This window comes from Melanostigma gelatinosum (assembly GCF_949748355.1).
Source record: "Melanostigma gelatinosum genome assembly, chromosome: 17".
Classification (NCBI taxonomy): Eukaryota; Metazoa; Chordata; class Actinopteri; order Perciformes; family Zoarcidae; genus Melanostigma; species Melanostigma gelatinosum.
This window is the reverse complement of record NC_136650.1, coordinates 7,513,106-7,532,338: the sequence shown is the minus strand read 5'-3', so window position 1 is coordinate 7,532,338 and position 19,233 is coordinate 7,513,106. Positions and strand designations below refer to the sequence as shown.

At 46.4% G+C, this 19,233-nt stretch overlaps 1 protein-coding gene across 3 annotated transcripts; it reads left to right on the top strand.

The window, feature by feature from the left end:
• Positions 1-897: 897 nt before the first annotated feature.
• On the top strand, positions 898-18,932 carry prrc2a (proline-rich coiled-coil 2A). Of its 3 annotated transcripts, none has more exons than XM_079288719.1 (17): positions 898-1,039; positions 3,835-3,986; positions 5,067-5,244; positions 5,407-5,503; positions 5,731-5,812; positions 5,924-6,067; positions 6,640-6,875; positions 7,716-7,804; positions 7,931-8,082; positions 8,484-8,574; positions 8,694-8,880; positions 9,096-9,188; positions 9,422-9,977; positions 10,128-10,384; positions 10,609-10,954; positions 11,149-11,371; positions 11,659-18,932. In XM_079288719.1, the coding sequence occupies exons 2-17, from the start codon at positions 3,872-3,874 to the stop codon at positions 14,714-14,716; spliced, it is 5,904 nt and encodes a 1,967-aa protein (XP_079144845.1). In that variant the 5' UTR covers positions 898-1,039; positions 3,835-3,871; the 3' UTR covers positions 14,717-18,932. The 3 variants fall into 3 exon arrangements, with proteins under 3 accessions (XP_079144845.1, XP_079144844.1, XP_079144846.1); XM_079288718.1 differs by having other exon boundaries at positions 899-1,039; positions 10,603-10,954; XM_079288720.1 differs by lacking the exon at positions 9,096-9,188 and having other exon boundaries at positions 900-1,039; positions 10,603-10,954.
• The last annotated feature ends 301 nt before the right edge of the window (positions 18,933-19,233 follow it).

The window sequence follows — 19,233 nt, the reverse complement described above, 5'->3', positions numbered from 1 at the left end:
TGTGTCATCCTGCTCATGGTTACCTTGTGGACTCTGTAAAAGGTTAATATTTATTTATTAAAGGTTTAAGCTCACTGAAAGCTTCGTCCCTTTGGCATCTCCACATCCACCTCGCTCAATGTCAAATGTGTTGAGTTTCATGAGCTTTATCTGAAAAGTAACTGACAGCCATCAAATATATCTTAGTCTGGCTATAGGCACTGTTTTCTTTGGCGATGTTTGGAAGTACATTGAGAACTGAGGAGAACCTGAAACAACGTCCTTCATGTGTCGACATACTGAGATGAAGTGGGTGATTCTGTTTACACTGATTGAACTGAACCCATCTGTGATATTACAGGCTGGTTTTGAAGAGTTTCTAGCAGCTAGAAGGAGACACTATATATGTGTGACCTGAGATACCCTCTTCGTTTTGACAACAATGCTCTCTCTCTGTTGTAGATATATTTCACTGCAACCTTTGAGTTAAGTTTTTCTTTGCTTGCCAAAATATAAAGTTGATGTTTGGAAAGCATCTTTCTTCTTCATTCCTCTCAGTGTAATTATGACAGTCCAAAGTGGATAAATAAAAATATTAGGTGCAAAAAGTCTATACTTAATCCATACACCACTAGGGTATGAGAAGTGTTATATTCACTTTTATTTCAAAGCGTTTTTTTAAATAACATAATTACACAGTCACATAATTAGGTTGCTGTAACGCTAATGTTAGAGGTCCCAAACGGCTTCCATCTCACGAAGTTACCCAGTAGCCGTTGACGGCTCTTTAGTTGACGGATCGAGTCCAGTATTACAATTTTCTTTCTTCCTTTTCATTTATTTTTGGAAAAAAAAGAAAAGGAGTGCAAGTAAGCCGAATACCTTCTTTATCGATAGAGTGCTACTCGTAATATTTGGTGCGATATACTGCAAAGACCTGGTGTGTTTGACTATGCAGGAGGATAACGTTGCTTAGCTAGCTGGGTCACTTGCTAGAAAGCTACGCGTTAGCTAACCTCATTCTGCGATACAACCTCGAGACAAGTCGGGACAAGACCAGGTCAGTGGACGGAAAATGTAGCATGTTTCATACAAACACCGATTAGATACACTATTCTGAGCAGAAATCACCATTACCCTTTGACACAGAGTCAGCTTAACGTAACCTGAGAGGATGTTTTGTGGAAGCACAGTCTTATCCTTTTGAAAAAGGCACAGGGTCTTGGTTGTTGTTGCTAGCTAGCTAATGTTAGGTGGTTGTCTAGACAGTTAGCCTAGCGTGGCTAAGTGTAGCAAGCGCGTTTGTCATATCAATGAGTGTAATCGTATTTTGAATAACCGTACGTGTATTAATGTTCGATACTGGCCTCTAAGTTAGCTCGTTGATGAAATGCCGTTACATAATAAGGTTGATTTGCTACAGCGACCCGCTGTGCGTCGCTAACGCTAATGTTAGCTGGACGCGTTAGCCTAGAATACACTGAAGCTTGTGTAGCTTGAGCTAACATACTGTCAATGTACGATACACTGACGTTAGTGTATATATTCCATGTATATTTTTCAGAACAATAAAGCTGGATTTGCGCATATTGCCAATGTGTTTTAATGATAGCCTCATGATGGCAAGTATACTTAGTTTGAGCTAAGTTATGCTACACAACCGGTTATGTTAACGTTATAATGCAGCGGGCCTGTCAATGCCGCCATTTTGTTTTGTTGTCCCAATAAAATCCTTTTTTTCTACGTTGCCCGTTGCCTCATACGAACGACAGAGAAGCAACAACGTAACAACAACCAAAAAAGCGTCCAGTTGCGATGTAGGTGTGTGATTCACAACGTAGTGCCTCACACAGTTGAAGAGCAAGAAGCTAATGTTACCGCAAAGTGTTGAGATACGTTATGAAACATCAACGCAGTCCCCCTCCCAACGCGAACACTGAGGCCTTGTGTTAGCACTGGAATACAGATATCTTTGTAAACTGCGGCAGTTATTTATACATATTTATGGTCATTGCAATTGCTACTGTCGAAGCTACCAGCTGATTTTGCCCCAAATATGCTCATGTTTATCGTTAGCTTTAGCTTTTCAAGGAACCCTTTGTGGTGTATGTTGCTGCAGCTGTGTCTTGGTAGTGTAGCTGCTGTTAATCCCCATACACCATGTAGTTAGTTGACCAGCCATCCCACGATCTCATTTTCTAATCTCATCTGGCTATTGGGGCACAATGCAGTGCTGCTGCCGGTTGTTTCATGCATTTAGTTTCCTCAATGATATGCGTGTTGCAGACATGTTGCGTTTTGTCAACATGAGGATTATCAGTGCGCAGTTAAATGCAGTTTGCTTTACATTCGAGTTTTTTGGTATTCCTTAACATCGGGATGCTTTGAATCTGCTGGTTTGGCGAAACACAGTCACACCACGGTTCATCACATTGCTGGTGTGAGCCTTGTTGCATCTATCTACCAAGTTAGACATGTAATTCAGCTCTAAAATATGGTCATGGACCACATGGATTGTCTCACATCATGTCGCCACTTCCTTTCAAAGCAAGTGAATGTAATTACTAATGTTATTTGTTGCATAATAATCCGATGAGAATCATCTGTTCTCAGTAATTGTTCCTAATGGGAGTTCGGGGGGGGGGGGGAGTCAGCTGTTTAACCTGCTGGATTCAGCCAAATCCCTCCAAATCGGACAGATGTCATCTCTGTGTTTTATTGATGTGCAGTAAAATTAGTTCAAGTTAAAGGCCCGGCAGTTGCCATGGAGCCAAGGAAAGGCATAGAAGAATATAATTTATAATGTGTTGCCATAGAGACCGTGGCTCAGTTTTTCCCCTCTTTTTTTGTACAGAGTTTCCTGTGATGAGGTGTGTATTTATGCACTGCACTGGGTCTGTTTGCATTAAACTGCATTTATACTGATGAACCTCTCCGAGCTGAAATTTGTGTTAGGAAGAGGATGCTGAAGTACCTCCAGTACTGTTCCAGTTTTGCACCTCGTATGAAAGCTGGTGCAGAACCAGAAATGTATCATTGATAAGCTGCACAAATGTCGGTGTAACTGCCACGAGAACCCTAACACACTTTTCATTGTGCATCAGTAAGAATTGGGCTGTCAGGACTGTACAACAGTAGGTCAACAGTGCAAGCAGCATGGGTGGAGCAAAAATAAATGGTGCTGAATGTATAACAGCCAAATACGAAAATGGCTTTCATGTACGGTTGTCATTGACTGGGCTAAACGTAGCTATTCAATTTTGATACGTTTCTTTTTTATTTTGCAGAACAGATCATTCTCCAGCCGTGTAACTTAACCACATATTGGTTAAGTTGTTGAACTTTTAAAATGCCTTGAATTGCCAGCCCAAACTAAACTGGTAAATGTTTGGAGGCATTAAAAGGTGTTTTTTCTATTCATTTTTCTTCTATTTAAATTTTACATTTATATAATTGAGGTGCACAATGGTCAACAGAAAATGTGTGGTGCACAAGAGAAAAAGCATCAGTGTGGAACAAACAATTGTGTAATGCCACATCTGTTTTGTGAATAGATAATATGTTGAAATGGAGGAATATCTCTTCTGTGAGACAGGACAAAAAAATGTAATTTTGTCATTTCTATTGTAAGTTCTTAATTGACTGCTTAATTATACCACACAAATCCAGCTGTCCAATCCCTTATCTGAATCTGAAGGCGATAGCATCACATACGTTCAGGATATTTTGATTCGTGAGATAGTTTCTGTTTTGCTCGTTGTTTTGAATGCCAGCTTGTACAATCAGTACTTTTACTCTCACTTTCTGTGTACAGCTGGTGTCAAACCTCTCACTCTCCGTCTCTCCCCTCCCCAGTCTCAGGGCTCACCATACTCAATGAGCGGACAGCGCAATGTCAGAGCGCTCTGGGCAAACTGCAAAGGGGAAGGAAGGCAAAACCAAGTATGCGTCTCTCAACCTGTTTGATACATACAAAGGAAAGAGCCTTGAAACACAAAAGCCTGTTGGTGAGTATCTTGGTTCTGTCATGTCCAAGCTGTCAATGTCATACATCCACTGTACTGAATCGTCCTTTATGTCTTTCTACCCGGGGAATTCATTTTCAATATCGCTTGCCTCTCAGGCTCCGTTTACGTTCTGCCACTTTTGTTTTGTTTTGTTGATGTGCGACTTGTTTTGTAATTAATCAGAGCGGGGCTTAAGAAACTGATCTGCTCCGCACAGTTGGATGTACCCATAGGATGTGTGATTAAAAGTGCCTGTCTGTGCTGTGTTGTCTCCTGACACCAAGTACCGCAACTTTGATGCAGTAGCTCGCTGTCTCCCTAAAAGCTCTGGTGCTGATTTCCAATACAGGAAATGGACGATGTGCTGCATCTCTCAACTGCCTATTAAACTGGTTTTGCTGATGCTGTTAATATTATTCAGGGCCTTTACACCTGTCTCTCTTAGAGAGAGAACATAACACTGTCTATTAGAATGTTTCTCATCTGTAGACCTATACAAATGAGTCGTGCCCTGTCTGGAAGGTAACTGGCTCTCAGGCCTTGACATGTCAGTGGAGCCTGGGAGCCACTGAGACAGAGGCTTACTTGTGGACGCTGTTTGACTTCTGTGCTGAGTCCCCAGTCTATGTTTTATTCAGAAGCCCCCCACTTGATCCAAGCAGCTGTCCCCGTTTCCAAACTATAGACTTCCTCCTATATCGTGAAGCCATGCACTGCTGCCTCAAGGAAACAAATGAGGGATTGATATTCAGCACAGCTTCAATTTTCCCAATCTGAAGGCTTTTCCATGCCTCTGTGAGCATCAATTTCCTAATACTTCTCCATAAACTGTAATTGAAGTGGGTTTGCTGAAGGTTTTTAATAACATCTACAGGATTTTTTTACAATCCATATTCATTAGAATCACCAGACTGGAACTACCAAGCCTCTAGCCTTGTTAGTTGTTCAGCATCCTAATAGTGTATCAAGCAAACACCGTCCCTGTCATCAGTAAACCTCCTTACACCCAGAAGATTTAATTGGTGTCAGGTTTCAGGGGTCCATCTGTGCTAATGACCTCCTTTCTCTTCCCCATATCAGTTCCCCCCCGCCATGGCCTGCAGTCTCTTGGTAAAGTTGCCTCCGCACGGCGTATGCCACCCCCTGCCAACCTGCCCAGTCTGAAGGCAGAGAACAAAGGCAACGATCCCAACGTCTCGCTCGTTCCCAAAGACGGTACAGGATGGGCAAGCAAACAGGAACAAGTGGACCCAAAGAGGTAAATAACCCCCATCTTTAGAATTCAAATCAATCACACCTATTTTGAACTTTAAAGTTACTACAATTGGTTGAGGGAAAAATCACTTTACGGTTTTCCTTTCGCTGAGGCTATTTTGTCTAATATCTCCCGTTTGTGACTTTTTTTTTTTCTTTCTCTAAGTACCGATGCATTGTCAGCACCGCAGCCGGAATCGCAGCAGCCTGTGGCTTCACCGACACCTGCACTGACCCGCCCGAGAACCCCTCCAGCTTCAGAGGTACAGACCGTGCCAGTGAAATGAACGCAAAGTCGCACTCTTGATAGTTGATAATGGAGATAATTTATGTTGGCCACAGTTGACATGTATCGTGTGTGTGTGTGTGTGTGTGTGTGTGTGTGTGTGTGTGTGTGTGTGTGTGTGTGTGTGTGTGTGTGTGTGTGTGTGTGTGTGTGTGTGTGTGTGTGTGTGTGTGTGTGTGCGCGCGCGCGCGCCCCTCCTCTCAGGTTCTGGCCGCGGCTTCAACTCAGGCCGTAGGGGCAAGGTCCTGGGCACAGGCCAGTGTTACACATGGAACACAAGGGGATGGTGAGTCTTACTTTTTGTGTGTCTCATAAGAAATGTACTGAAATAAGCTTTTCGTTACGCGTGGCCCTCTCTTTAAAAAACAACATCACACTGTGTCTTCCCTTTCTACAGGTGGAAAGGCATTAAACCTACCGTCGCCATTCTCTCGCGAGGAATTTCCCACCCTGCAGGCGGCTGGCGACCAGGACAAAGCTGGCAGAGAACAGGGCACTGCAGATCAGTGGTATGGGCCCGGACCAAGCCTCCGCCCCCAGAGTGAGTGATGCCCACCTATTCTCCAATAACTGATCCACTAGTCATTTTAGGAAATCAGTCGTGGTGGGAAAACTTCTTTTACACGAGTCATGTGTAATTAGTCTGCTGTTAGCCATTTGCATAAGAAAATCTAAATTACACTTTATAATTATGTAGACATCCTGTTTTTAGGGGCGGTTCAGCTCATTCAGTCAATGGGGCAGCTGAGCAAATAGTCAGTAAGCTTTTTTCCTATTATTTATTTGGCTTGTATTGTTGCAAATGCACAACACGAGTGTACAAATTTTGTATTTTTGTATTTTTTGTTATGCTTTAGTTGGTATGCGCTTGCCAATACCAAATTGAATTGGGGAATGAGTCAATTAAAAAATGTCCCAATTAATTAACTGAAAGTAATATGAAATGAAAACTTCAATCCATTCCTATTTTTTAGTATTCCAGATATGGCGGCTTATTTGAAAGGACATGTTATCGGTCTAAAGTAATGGTTTTGCATATCTGACCGTATTCCATTAAAAAAGCCTTTGAAGCATACTGACCGCTCTGTCCTCTCCTGTGTTCACTGTCCTCAGACGTTACAAATTGGCGGGACGGTGGGAGCCGCGCCCTGGCGCCCACCCTGTCTGGGGAGGGGGCAGTGGAGGGTGGCACTGCTGGGGCTCTGCTGATGGATGGGGCAGCTGGGGTCCCCCCTCCAAATTCTCAGTCCCACGGGCCACCTAGGAACCCTCCCGCAGGCAGCCCCGCCTTGCCCCAGCCACCTGTGGGGCCTGGGTTCCCCCAATACCGAGGGATCATGCCTCCCTTCGTAAGTTTTCCTCTTGTTTTCCTGTTTGGTTTCAGGCAATGTTCTACTATTGTTTTTAATTTAATTTACTGTATGTTGGTTTTCTGCAGTGCATTTGCGGGGCTCATATATATTTGACATCTGTCCTCAGATGGTGTGCAGAATTGGCCAGTGCTGTACTTTCTTTTCATGACATTTGTTATTTTATTGTGATTCCTGCATTACGTCAAAGGCAATAGACTACCACAGCAACTAATGAAGCAGTCAACCAAGTTAAACTGAGTTGCTAATTGGATTTCCACTCAACAACTATATAGCAAACATTACGTATGTAAGCATTTAAAAGACGCTCCCTTGTATATCTACGACAAAAGCGCCTTCATGTTGCAGTTTGTTAAACTGTTGTATTCGAGGTCCTGTACACCGTTAATCCCTCAAAACAGAGGCGACTGCCCACCGTATATCCTCAACACCATCTCTGAAGTGTCTTCCAGCTTTTCCCTTCTCCAGGTTTAGGATTTCTTCTTTTGAATACGTCTTTGTGTCTGGGATCATGTTTTTATAACTGTAGGATTAACACAATTTACTGTCGCTGCGATTTTGCTCCACATCATCTGCCGAAACGTCACTCCAACATGGCGGCTCCCATACGAGATGGCTGGGTAGAAATTATGAAAATGAATTTGTTGAATCTGTGGTTTTAACAACTTTTTACAATCAGATTTTGCACACGGTGGTTTTTAATTAAATAATTGTCTGCTACCAATGTCAAAACATGCACGTTTCATGTCCTCTTTAAAACAGCTCTCCTGATTACATACATAGATAATTGTATCTGAATCTTTTTTTTTTTTTTTATAGATGTACCCTCCCTACCTGCCCTTCCCAGCCCCCTATGGCCCTCAGGGGCCCTTCAGGTACCCGGCACCCGGGGAAGGGCCTCCTCCAAGGTATGTTTCTTGCCAGGACCAGTTGTAAGGCTCGTGTTGGGCTACTTTATTTCAGTTTTTCCTACCGTTTGTGCGGGCACGTTTTTGTACCTTTCGACATATCACTTACCTCCTCCGCTCTTTCAGGTTCTCTCGTGGACAGGGTGGTCCTGACGGCAGGTCTCAGGGTGGCCCACGTGATGTAGGGGGAGAGGTTGTGAAGCGACCACCTATCCTAAAGCAGGATGACCTGAAGGAGTTAGACGAGCTGGACCATGATGGAGATGAGGGCTGGGCAGGTAAATCAACGAGCTGCTTCACAGATATGAAACTAACATGTAAATCTGATATCACATTCGATGAACACAACACAGTTAAGACATTTGGTTTTTTAAAATCTTTGTTCTGTTTGATGTATCAGATGTAAGACGGAACAGAAATTGTATTTGTGTTTACGAGTGGAACATTTTCAGTCTAAATGATTAATGAGGTGAAGGCGTAGCAAGTCAGATTGATGCTTTCTAACGTTGCAGATGATTCTGCTTATCATATTTCCTCCTGATTAAAGCAGAGTCAGTCACTACCATCGGCTCAGGAGGGGGAGAGGTTGGAGGATCGGGTCTAACAAAGTAAAGGATGATGAATAATGTGAAGGGTGTTTGGTGTAAACAAGGATCTGATGTTGTTTTTTGCTTAACAGGGGCTCATGAGGAGATTGATTACTCCGCCAAGTTGAAGTTCAGTGATGATGAAGGAGATGAAGAGGGGGAAGAGGAGAGAACCGAGAGCAAGTATGTGACCAAGTAGATTCAGCATGAGATCACTTCAGATTATGACGATACTGTGTGTTTTTTGGCATAAATGTGATTATATTCTACAAGCTACTATAATTAGTTTGTCTTGTCCTCAGTGAGCAGCAGAGGTCCCAGGATGTCCCCGCCGCAGCCTCTCGCTCTCGAGCCTCGGACAGCGGCGGAGACACCCGCCGCACTCCTCCCTCTCATGCTGACAATGGCCCCCAACCCTCCAGCAAGCCAGGATGGGCCGAGGAGGGAGGCAGCGGCTGGGGGGCCCAGGGAGCACCAGCCAACTACCAGGTAGCGTCCTAACCAGTAGCAACAGGGTGTTGCCTAAGACGGGCCACGCTCAAGCTGTGAAAAGATGTGCCATCCAAATTTACAAGACTATTTGGACATTCTGTCGAGCAAAGACTTACTTGTGGGCAGAGATGTGTTAGTGTATGTGCATGCCTGTTTTTGTCAGTGTAGAGTACTGTGGTGGAGCATGGCTAACTGTGTCTGCCTGTATACAGGGGCGCAGGCCTGGATTGGGTGGCCCCCGGGAGCAGTCCTCCCCCCCACCAGGGCCGCTCCTTGGACAAGGGCCTTACTCCTTTTACCGACAGGTAGCCATCTGGGTAGCGCCTCACAGACGAATCATTTCTATCATTATCTCATCCACCGCCACGGGTCTTATGAAGAAGTCATCTTTAGTTTTAAGTTCGCTTTTTTGCCTCCTGAGTTTTGTTTTCGGTTGATGCAATCATTCGTTGAACATTTTTCACATGAAGATTGCCGTGATGTCATCTAAAGAGTTGAAAGCTGCATTATGACGCAATCCTGTTTTCCACCTGTTCAGGACCGGCCCCAAAATCAGGGTGCCTCTCAAGGCCCGGCGAAACCTGTCCCCAGCCAGCTTCAGCCGGCACCAGGAGGCCCCTCTCCTCCTGCCCAGCCGGGCCTACTGGTCCCTGGACCCCAGGAGAATGATGAGGATGAGACCTGGCGTCAGCGCAGGAAGCAGTCCTCCACCGAGATCTCTGCCGCTGTGGAGCGAGCTCGCCGCCGCCGCGAGGAGGAAGAGCGGAGGATGGAGGAAGAGAGGCGCGCAGCCTGCGCAGAGAAACTAAAGAGGCTGGATGAGAAGCAGCAACAGCAGCAGGGCAGCAACGTAGGCGGTGGTGGTAGCAGCGGCTGTAAAAGCCCCAGCCCGGATGGAAACTCTGCAGCTGCCACAGCAGGCAGCCCTAGTCCATCTATTTCAGCCTCTGCCTCCTCCCCCAACATCAGCCAGCCCCCATCCCCCTGTGTGGACCCTGAAGAGTCTCCACTGCTGGTTGTCCAGCCGGGGTCCAGTCCTGGAGTCGGTGACCGACAGCGAGCCAGCAGCAACAGTAGCCATGACTCCAGTGCAGGTGAGTTTCTCAGGTCTGAATCATTTGGATCACGGAAATGTGATTCGGCTTTCTCGACAGACTGATGTGTTTTAATATGGCACTTCAAATAAAGCTTCCAAGTCTTGATAATGAGCTTTGATTGAACCCTACGACCTTCTCTTGGTTCAGAAGTCCAACAGTGTCCCCAGCCGGCCGTGTCACAGCCACAGCAGCCTACGCTGGAGGTACCTTTACCAGGAGAGAATAAGGAAGAGGCCATGGGCACACCGCACATTCGTGCAGGAAGTGGAGGTGAAAGAGGAGTCGACCCAGTGAAGATTGAGAACATTGGAGGGGGAGCAGGACGTCAAGCCGGTGGTCCTCCTGGCCAGGGTTACTCAAAGTACCAGAAGTCTCTTCCACCTCGATTTCAGAGGCAGCAGCAGGTTAGGATATGCATTTGTCTGTACAGGTATTGCTTGAATTTTTGCATTCTAGATGAGTTTGAAATATATCCCTCTCGATGAGCTATGTTTTATACAGATACAAAAATAACCACACCAGCTACGTCTTTTGCTGGTATGCCTTTATATATAAGTCTGATATTTCTGTTCTTAAACATCCTGGGTGCTGTGTTTTCTGTTTCACATTTATTTCTCTTTAGGAGCAGCTCCTGAAGCAGCAGCAGCAGTGGCAGCAGCAGCAACAACAACAGCAACAACAGCAGCAACAACAGCAGCAGCAGCAGCAGCAGCAGCAGCAGCAGCACAACCAGGCTTCACAAAGCCAGCTGTCCCCCCAGCCTCCACAGGGTCCTTCACCAGGTCCAACACCCCAGCCCGGGCCTGGACCAAAGCAAGGTGGACCCATGTATCAACCCAGCAATATGGTCCGACCCCCACCACTGCCAATGAATTTCGACCCTCGCTGGATGATGATGCCCTACATGGACCCCCGCATGATGCAGGGCCGCCCTCCGCCTATGGACTACTATTCAGCAGGCATGCACCCATCAGGTGAGTGGATGTGACATCATCACTGAGATCTTATGAAATGCTTTGAAGATCTTACAATCAAAACTTCACTGTTCAAGTTCAGATGTTGGTGCAGTAGCACACAGGCTGAAGTGATGACTGCATCGTCCCACACATGTTTTGTTGTCGGTATCTGTGTGGATGTTTTCTTTAAAGGTAATTCTTCACTACTACAGGGCTTATTGGGCGTGAGCGGTCTGATTCGGGGGGATCTGGTTCAGACCCCTTTGACAGGCAGCAACAGCACCCAGGACACCCTCACCGTGGGACCCCCCCTATGGATCCTAAGATGGCCTGGGGGCAGGAGGTATTCCACGGCGGAGGGGAGGGCCGTGGGCTAACATCACCCCTCAGGCAGAAGCAGGCTTTGGAGGATGACGATGTGGCCAAAGGGCCCAGGTATGGATATACAAGTCAGCTTGCGGGAGATTTAAGTTAAACACATTCTACTGTATGTACTGAGAACACGGTAAACGTTTTCCAAAGTTGGTATTTATTTCAGGGCTGTTAAATTGGATTGTTTTAGATTGTACATGTGTACATAATACTGTGTCCAACCTCTACATAATGCATGTGCTCCAAATACTCAAATGACAAGGGACAACAAGTTATTTTGTAATATGGCTGAAGTGACCCTTTTAATTTGATGGATTAATTGAGTATTCTTTCTACGTTCTATATCATAGGAGTGACACTCCTCCACACCGCATGCGAGAGGGTGGACCCGTCCAGCAGCCCAGCGCCACCTCTGGGACATCCAATCAGACTCCACCTCCAGTCGGAACTCAAGTTGGGGCCCAGGGAGGCGGCCACCCTCATCATTACATGAGTGGGCGAGGCAACTTTAACAACTTCCCTGACCAGGGTGCAAGGATGCATCCCCACCAGCAGCAGCAGCAGCAGAGGGGGGAGAGGGGAAATCAGCCGCATAGCTACACCCACCAGGATGAAGGTCCTCCTCGAGGGTCTCAGCAGGGACAGATATGGGGAGGCCCACACCCTCACTACGATCGCAACGGTCGTGCCGATCACACCCCTGTTGAGAGCAACTCTCATCTCCACCACCATCACGGCCACCATCCTCCGCAGCCTCACTTCTCTCTCCACCCACACAAACCAGAGAACAACCGAGACAGAGTTGTTGAGGCCCCTGCTAAGAAGACTGACTCTTCTCCTGCAACCCACCAACCTTCACTCTCATCCTCCTGCTCTTCCTCCTCCTCCTCTTCTGCCAGGGAAGATGGCAATGTCAAAGTTGCCCTGCATCATCACCCATCCCAGAGAGAGAGTGAAGCTGGTGTCGGGCACAGTCATGGTGAAAGAGGCAACAGTGGCAGTGCTAGCAGTAGCAGCCATGCGAAACAGGAGAAAACGGGCCCGGCGTATGCTCCCCATTCCGCCATGACCGCTAGCCCACCTCCTTCTCAACATGGCAGTCATACTCAGCCTCAGCAGCAGCAGCAGCAGCAGCACCCTCATCCTAAATCAAACCAAAGAGGGGGGCGGGAGCACAAGACCGAGACCCAGTGGGGCCCACGGCCTGGCAGCAGCAATACGGGTGGGGGGTCCTCTCATGGTAGGAGGGCTAATACAGGAGGTGGAAACAACTCTCGTGGAGGGGAGGACTCCTCCAACACTCCATCAGACCACAAACCCTCCCACCAGTCAGGAGGCAGCAACGCCAACAGAAGGGCTGGCCCCATTAAGAAGCCAGTGCTGAAGGAGATTAAGAGAGACGGAGGGGAAGCTGATGGAGGAGAAAAAACGAGCTTTGGGAAAGATAAAGAGAAAGATGGTGGCCAACACACCTCCATGAAGCAGGAAGCCTCCTCCACCTCCCAGAACCCATCTGCTCCATCTAAAGATGAACCGGCCCAGACAGCCAAACCCAGGAATGCAGGAAAAGAACGATCCACAGGTGGGGGCGGGTCTGGGAGAGGGCCCAAAGATATAGACGCCACTTCTTCAGGATTTTCAGGGTCCTCCTCCAGGAGAGACAGGGACCGCTCCTTTGAGAGAGGAGGGGGCCCCTCCCACCACCATGGAGTACCTGCCAAAGGCAGCCGAGCCAGTCGTGGACGAGGGGGAGAGTTCTATGGGCGTGGCCGTGGTTTCCGTGGCACCTACACCGCAGCCGCTGGCCCCACCGGTGGCAGTCGGGGCCGAATGGGTGGCAGGAGCGGCAGAGACTACCGCCCATCTGTTGGCGGTGGCCACCACCATGAGTCCAAGGGCGAGGGAGCCAGTGGCAGGCATGGTCAGGATCGGTCCCAGCATAACCCAGCCAGGGCCAGGAACCGAAGTGAAACCCGCAGTGAGGGTTCAGAGTACGAGGAGATCCCCAAGAGAAGGAGGGAGAGAGGTTCAGAGACCGGCAGTGAGAGTGGTGCAAGTGACTTTGGTCCCTCAGACAAGGAAGACCACCAGAAACCCAACACCAAGAATGGCTCTGATAATGCCAACGCCACTGGCGGCGGCAACATGTCATCTGCACCTTCTAGAGGTTCCCAGGCCCGGGTCTTCACTCCCAGGGGTGTACCCTCTAGGAGAGGAAGGGGTGGAGGTAGTGGAGGAGGAAACATGTACAGAAGTGGTGGCAATGTTGGAGGACCACCTGGTGGACACCGGGCTGGACCCAGCTCAGCATCTCACAGTGGGTCCTCCAAGTCATCGGCCTCAGCTCGAAAGCAGCAAGGCCCGCCACAAACCTCTGGGCCCAAAGACTTTGGCAGGGGAGGAAATGGAGGAGAGAAGAAAGACAAGATGGCTGATGCAAGTCAAATTCAAAGTCAGGGGTCCAATCCCCCTCAGCCGTCTTTGCCCGCTGCAGCTCCTGCCTCCTCAGCTTCCACTGAAAATGGAGGAGTTGTGACCCAGCAAGCTTCGACCAACCCGACGCCAAACTCTGGAGGGCCAAATGCGCTCCCTCTTCCCACTAACCGTGGGTTCCCTCCTAGCGGGTTTGAGCGACCACCTAGACGTCGCCGCCACGGGCGATCCCAGCATCAGCAGGATAAGCCCCCCCGCTTCCGGAGACTGAAGGAGCGAGAGAATGCCGCACGAATCAACGGAGCAGTGGGGGTCATCGGGGGAGGAAGGCCCCCCTCTCCTGCCCTGAATTCAGTTCAGGACAGTAACGGAGCCCCGGTCTCTGCTCCTGTGACAGGCAATGCCCAAAATGCTAACCACAGCACCACACTAACAGCCAACAATAACAGTGGGGGCGGGCATCTTAACAATGCAAATAGTCACCACCATCACCACTACAACCAGGGCAACGCTGGGCAGACCCACCCCCAGCACCACCACAGCCATGGAGCAAAGTCCCCCGACTTCACCAACCAGAACTCGGACCAGGCCAACGAGGAGTGGGAGACCGCCTCCGAGAGCAGCGACTTCACAGAGTTCAGAGACAGGGAGGGAGGAGGAGGAGGGAAGTCCTATTCTTCTCACCATCCCCACCACCTGGGAAGGGGTGGAGGCGGCGGCGGCGGCGGAGGTGCGGTCGACCGTGACATGGCGGGAAAGGAGCCCTTGGCGAATAAAAGAAGCTTCTCAAGCCAGCGTCCTGGCATGGAACGACAGAACCGGAGGGTCAACCCTGGAGGAGGTGGAGGGGGTGGAGGGGGAGGAAGAGGCCCACGAGGGCCGCCCGGTGGCGGGGGCTCTGGCGGGCCTGGTAATGGAGGTGGCAACCGCGGGGACCGGCGTGGCAACTGGCCCTCCCCGAAAAATAGGAAGTGATGAAATATTTCAAAACATTTCAGATGAACCCCACCCACATTAAAACCACCCTCATAAATCGAATCCCTTTTTGATAATTACTTCATGGCTTATCTGTTGGCATCCCGAAGCATATTATTGCATTGTACAGTATATGGAGATGGTATTCAAACTCACTTTAGCCCCACCCCCCTACCTCGGTCATGTCTTTCCCTTTGCATCAATCTACTATCTACCGTCCGTTATTGTAAATTTCTCCGTTTGTTCTGTCTTGCTCTCCGTTCAGTTGTACCCCCTCCATCCCTTCCTCAAGAATTTCACCCCAGTTGGATTTGACAAGCATGTGGTTCTGCAAGTGGTGCACGTTGTTTTGTCAGAGGACATTCACACAAAGCTCCACACACACACACGCACACACTCACGTATACAAGCACAAATATGACATCTGTACAAACACATGCAGTCATGTGGTTGCAAAATGAAAACATTTAAATTGGCAAAAATGTTTGGATTTGGCAAATTTTTATATTTATGTACCTGTGTATATTTCTACCACACTTTGGCCTTGGGTGGTATTAGGTAGTGCAGTTCTGCATTACTTCCCTCACAAAGGGAGAGAGTGCAGCTTCATCTTTTAACAAGAATGATGTACCATAACATGTTTTGTTTTCTGTGTCAATTTTTTTCGGTGTTAAGTTTCAGCCTCTGAAATGTTAGGGGTGTGTTTATTTTATTTTTTCTTCTTCTAAAAAGCAGGTCATTAAAATACCTTTTTTATCTAAATTCCCTAATTCCTCCTTTTACTGACTTTTTGGTTTCCTAAAAACTATTTCTCTGATTACTGTGAGTGATGGGACCCATTGAAGTACTGCTGCTCAGTACTCAACAGTGTTGACCTGCTTCATTAGCTATCGGTTGGTCCTTTTTCGGAAATAAAGGCTTTTTTTCTGCCTCATTGTAGCATCGTCCTTACCCGCAGAAGTTCTGCATAACTCAAAAGTTTCCCCAAGTTTTATTATGTCATGCGTGAGCTTTCTTTACCCCATGAAGACTGTATTGCTAGCTTAATGGCTTTATTTTAACATCCATTATTTCCTCAGTGACTTCCATTTTTATAGGAACACTGGTGTTTTTTCTTTTGTCTCTCCGAGGATGAAATAACATCCCTTATCACTCTTGTAAGAGGTAAAAAAAAAAGTTAGATAAACATGTAGGTCATGATAGAATAAAGAGAAGTTTGACTTTCATAAATATTGTTTATGCTTCAATAGGTATTTGAATATGTTCTAATAAGCACTCCTTGTAGTATAACAAAAACCCACGCTTGCTGTTTTCTTTTTTTCTTTTTTCTTTTTTGTGTGTGTGCAAGTTACATGTGATGCAACAGGACAGGTACTCTGTCTGGGCCCAGAGTACAGAGCCAGCCCGAGTATTGTACCGTTATACCCCACCCCTCTGTGCTCTTGTGGAGACGCCTCACACCAAGAAAGGATTACTACCAAGAGCTCCTTGTCTGAGGCAGTATTCTTTTCCAACGTGCGTGTTCTCGGAGTGGCTGTTTCAACCAGAAGCCAAAACTAAATGAATTCAGGACGATGCTGACACACGGTGTCACGCGAGTCTCCTTCTTACAGTTGACACGGTTTTGACAAGATTTTCACTCGCAACAAATAATGCCGACCTGGAGTGTTGAGAAAAATACTGGATTGATGTTAGGATCACACTTGTAAACATAGTTTGTATCATACATAAAAAGACATAAAAATGGCACACGGAGACATCCAAGGTGAACTAAAAAAAAAAAGCAGCGATGTATACACCTGCATCAATTATTTTACTGCTGTAAGTTGGGGTTTGTGTTTGTATACTGAAAACAGTTGGAAGATCGTCTCTGGGATGTTGTGAGTAGGGCATTTGATTTGTGTGTGTGTGTGGCATGTGTGCGTTTTCTGGTTTTTGTGTAATAACTCGGGGAAAGGGGGTGGGGGACCAGAGGGGTTAACATGAACGGCGAGCACGTTCTGCCTTGTTTGCCCACACTTGATTTAACCAATATCATTAAGACAAATCTACTGTTTCTTAAATACATCCACATGTATACATTCAGCTGTGTGTATATGTTCATCCAAATGAATAACATGCAGTGGACAACCTCACCCGGGTTTTTTTTCTTTCTTTGTGTGTAATTTAATCCTACATTCTTCTGCAGGCAAGTGAAGTTGGACATATTTTATTTTTCTCACTCCTAGGCATGAAGACACACCCATGGGTGCAGCTTGCCTTGCCCGTTACTGGTTTATACATTGACACACTTAACACTGGCTCAAAGAGTCCTTCATCCCTCCTTAACTCTTAATGTTGATGTGCGTATTATTTTATGTACCCATGTGGAAAGAAAAACAAAAGTAGTGTATTCCAGGAAAAAAAATACTCAAAGATTGTACTGTTTCCAACATTACCGAGGTACCTGGAGTGGTTCAAACTGGGTTTTTTTGTTTGTTTTTTACCATTTATGGTTTTATTCATGGAACCGTAATATACACACATGTATGTATATTGGTATGTATCTAAGTTTTATCTACCCCAACTTACATTCCCACAAACAAATGTTGCCATTTGTAGTTCAAGGGAGCAATGTACAAGCAGAGAAGTGTCTTATTATAATAAAGTTATACAGAGAAGGCAAAGTTAAATAAACTACTTTTGATTTAATGGAATATGTAATGGCATGTCTCATTCTTGGAATATTGTGAAAAAAAACTTGAGCACGGTGAAATACCTTTTTCACTGCACATGTTTTGACATGTCATTGCAGGAAAATAGGTGTAATTAATAATGATGGCGTAATTCTATGCAGGTGTGTCAGTGAACTATGCCACTGAGCCGGCATTTTAGGAATGCAGCTGTTAGCGGTTAAGCAAAACAAAAGTTAGCCAACTAAACCGGTGATGTACACAACTGATGGGCTTTTAAGTCACTAAAAACACACTTTACTCCAACTCAAAAGAAGCGCCGATGTAGGCAAGCAGCTCAAGGTTGCCTCATAATACACTTTGTACAATCTTGCCAAAAACAAGATTAACCTCGCCAAGCTGCTGCGAAGTACAGCAGTGTGTGTGCTGGTAGTTGTGTAGGTGTTCAGCCAACCACACCGTCCAAAACAATGAAAGTGAGCAAACTGTTTCCCCCACTGTGCCTCAAGCACAGCTGCACAGCAGTGTGTGGACTGGTAGTTCTGTTAGCTGTTAGCCAAGCAACGCAATCTGTTAGACCCCCCCCCCCCCCCCGCGCGCTGTGGGTGCTGAGTAGCCCGTGGGAGGGTCGGCGATGCACCCAGCTGTGGTATCACTGGCGGCCTTTACCCCCCTTAAGAGTAGTGAGTGCAGAGTCAGCAGGCAATCACTGGAAGTATAAAACAACAGATAAAAGGTGTTTTGAGAAAGTGTGAGTCACCGCACACACAAGGTCCATGAGCATGCAGCTGTAACTGGCCACCCAAAATATGATACCATTTACTGCAGCGGAATGAGAGTTAAGCCGCGGACAGACACAGAGGTGCACACACACTAACGGATGCACGAGTGATGCATGATCCTCCTGCCGGATATATTGATAGCAATGAAAGTTAATAGTTAAATCTATGTTCTCCAGAAAAGGATTCTGATAATCTATTAACCTGACGTTTATTTTTTAAGGAAATACAATTCAGTAGACATTGTGTAAAGTTTCCACAAACCACATCAGAAATCGACAAACTTCCCATTCAAGAAGAAGTGGAATAATGTTCGCATGTGGCAACAAATATAATCCCTTATAGGCGTGTCACCATCTTAACAAAGGCTAGTGTCGTGGTATCTTCTTCATGAAGTGCTCGAAATCTGAGAAACCAATGGTTAAATATGGAGGTTGTTTCAATTTTTAATGGGATTCATTTTCATAGTGAGCTGCATTCATTGAAAATCCGGCACCTTCCTGCAGGTTTGTGTGGATGTGTTGATGTGTGCTTTAGGTTGTGACCGCAGTGAAACAGTCAGAAAGGTGTTCATACGTGCATTGACATAAAATCTGACCTGTGTGACAGCGAATAAGCAAATCTGGACGTTGTTAATATTATGTGAATTTAGTAGCTTACAAATGTTCCCCTTTTGACAACTGAGTCTTACTTGCCTGATGTTGAATATTCCTACAGGCACATGAACACACCAAACCCTGAAGGGGTAACTTTTAAAGCTGTACTTTTCCTACCATAAAGTAATAAAAACATTTGACAAAAGTGTTCACTGTGCTGTATTAGTTTAGTCTTTAAGCTGATATCTGCATGTTATGCCACTGACAGTAACTATGATAAGTTGGTGGTTAGGGTAGGGAAACTGCAAGTCTAAAAATAAAGCCCCAGCATGCTTTTGAAAATGGTTGGCAGTAATGCATGTGGTACATTCAATAAAAAAAAGTGTGTCCCCCAACAACAAAATCACAGCAAGCTATCCATAAAAAGGACAAGAACATTTACCGTTCATCATATCATCAGTCTTACAATT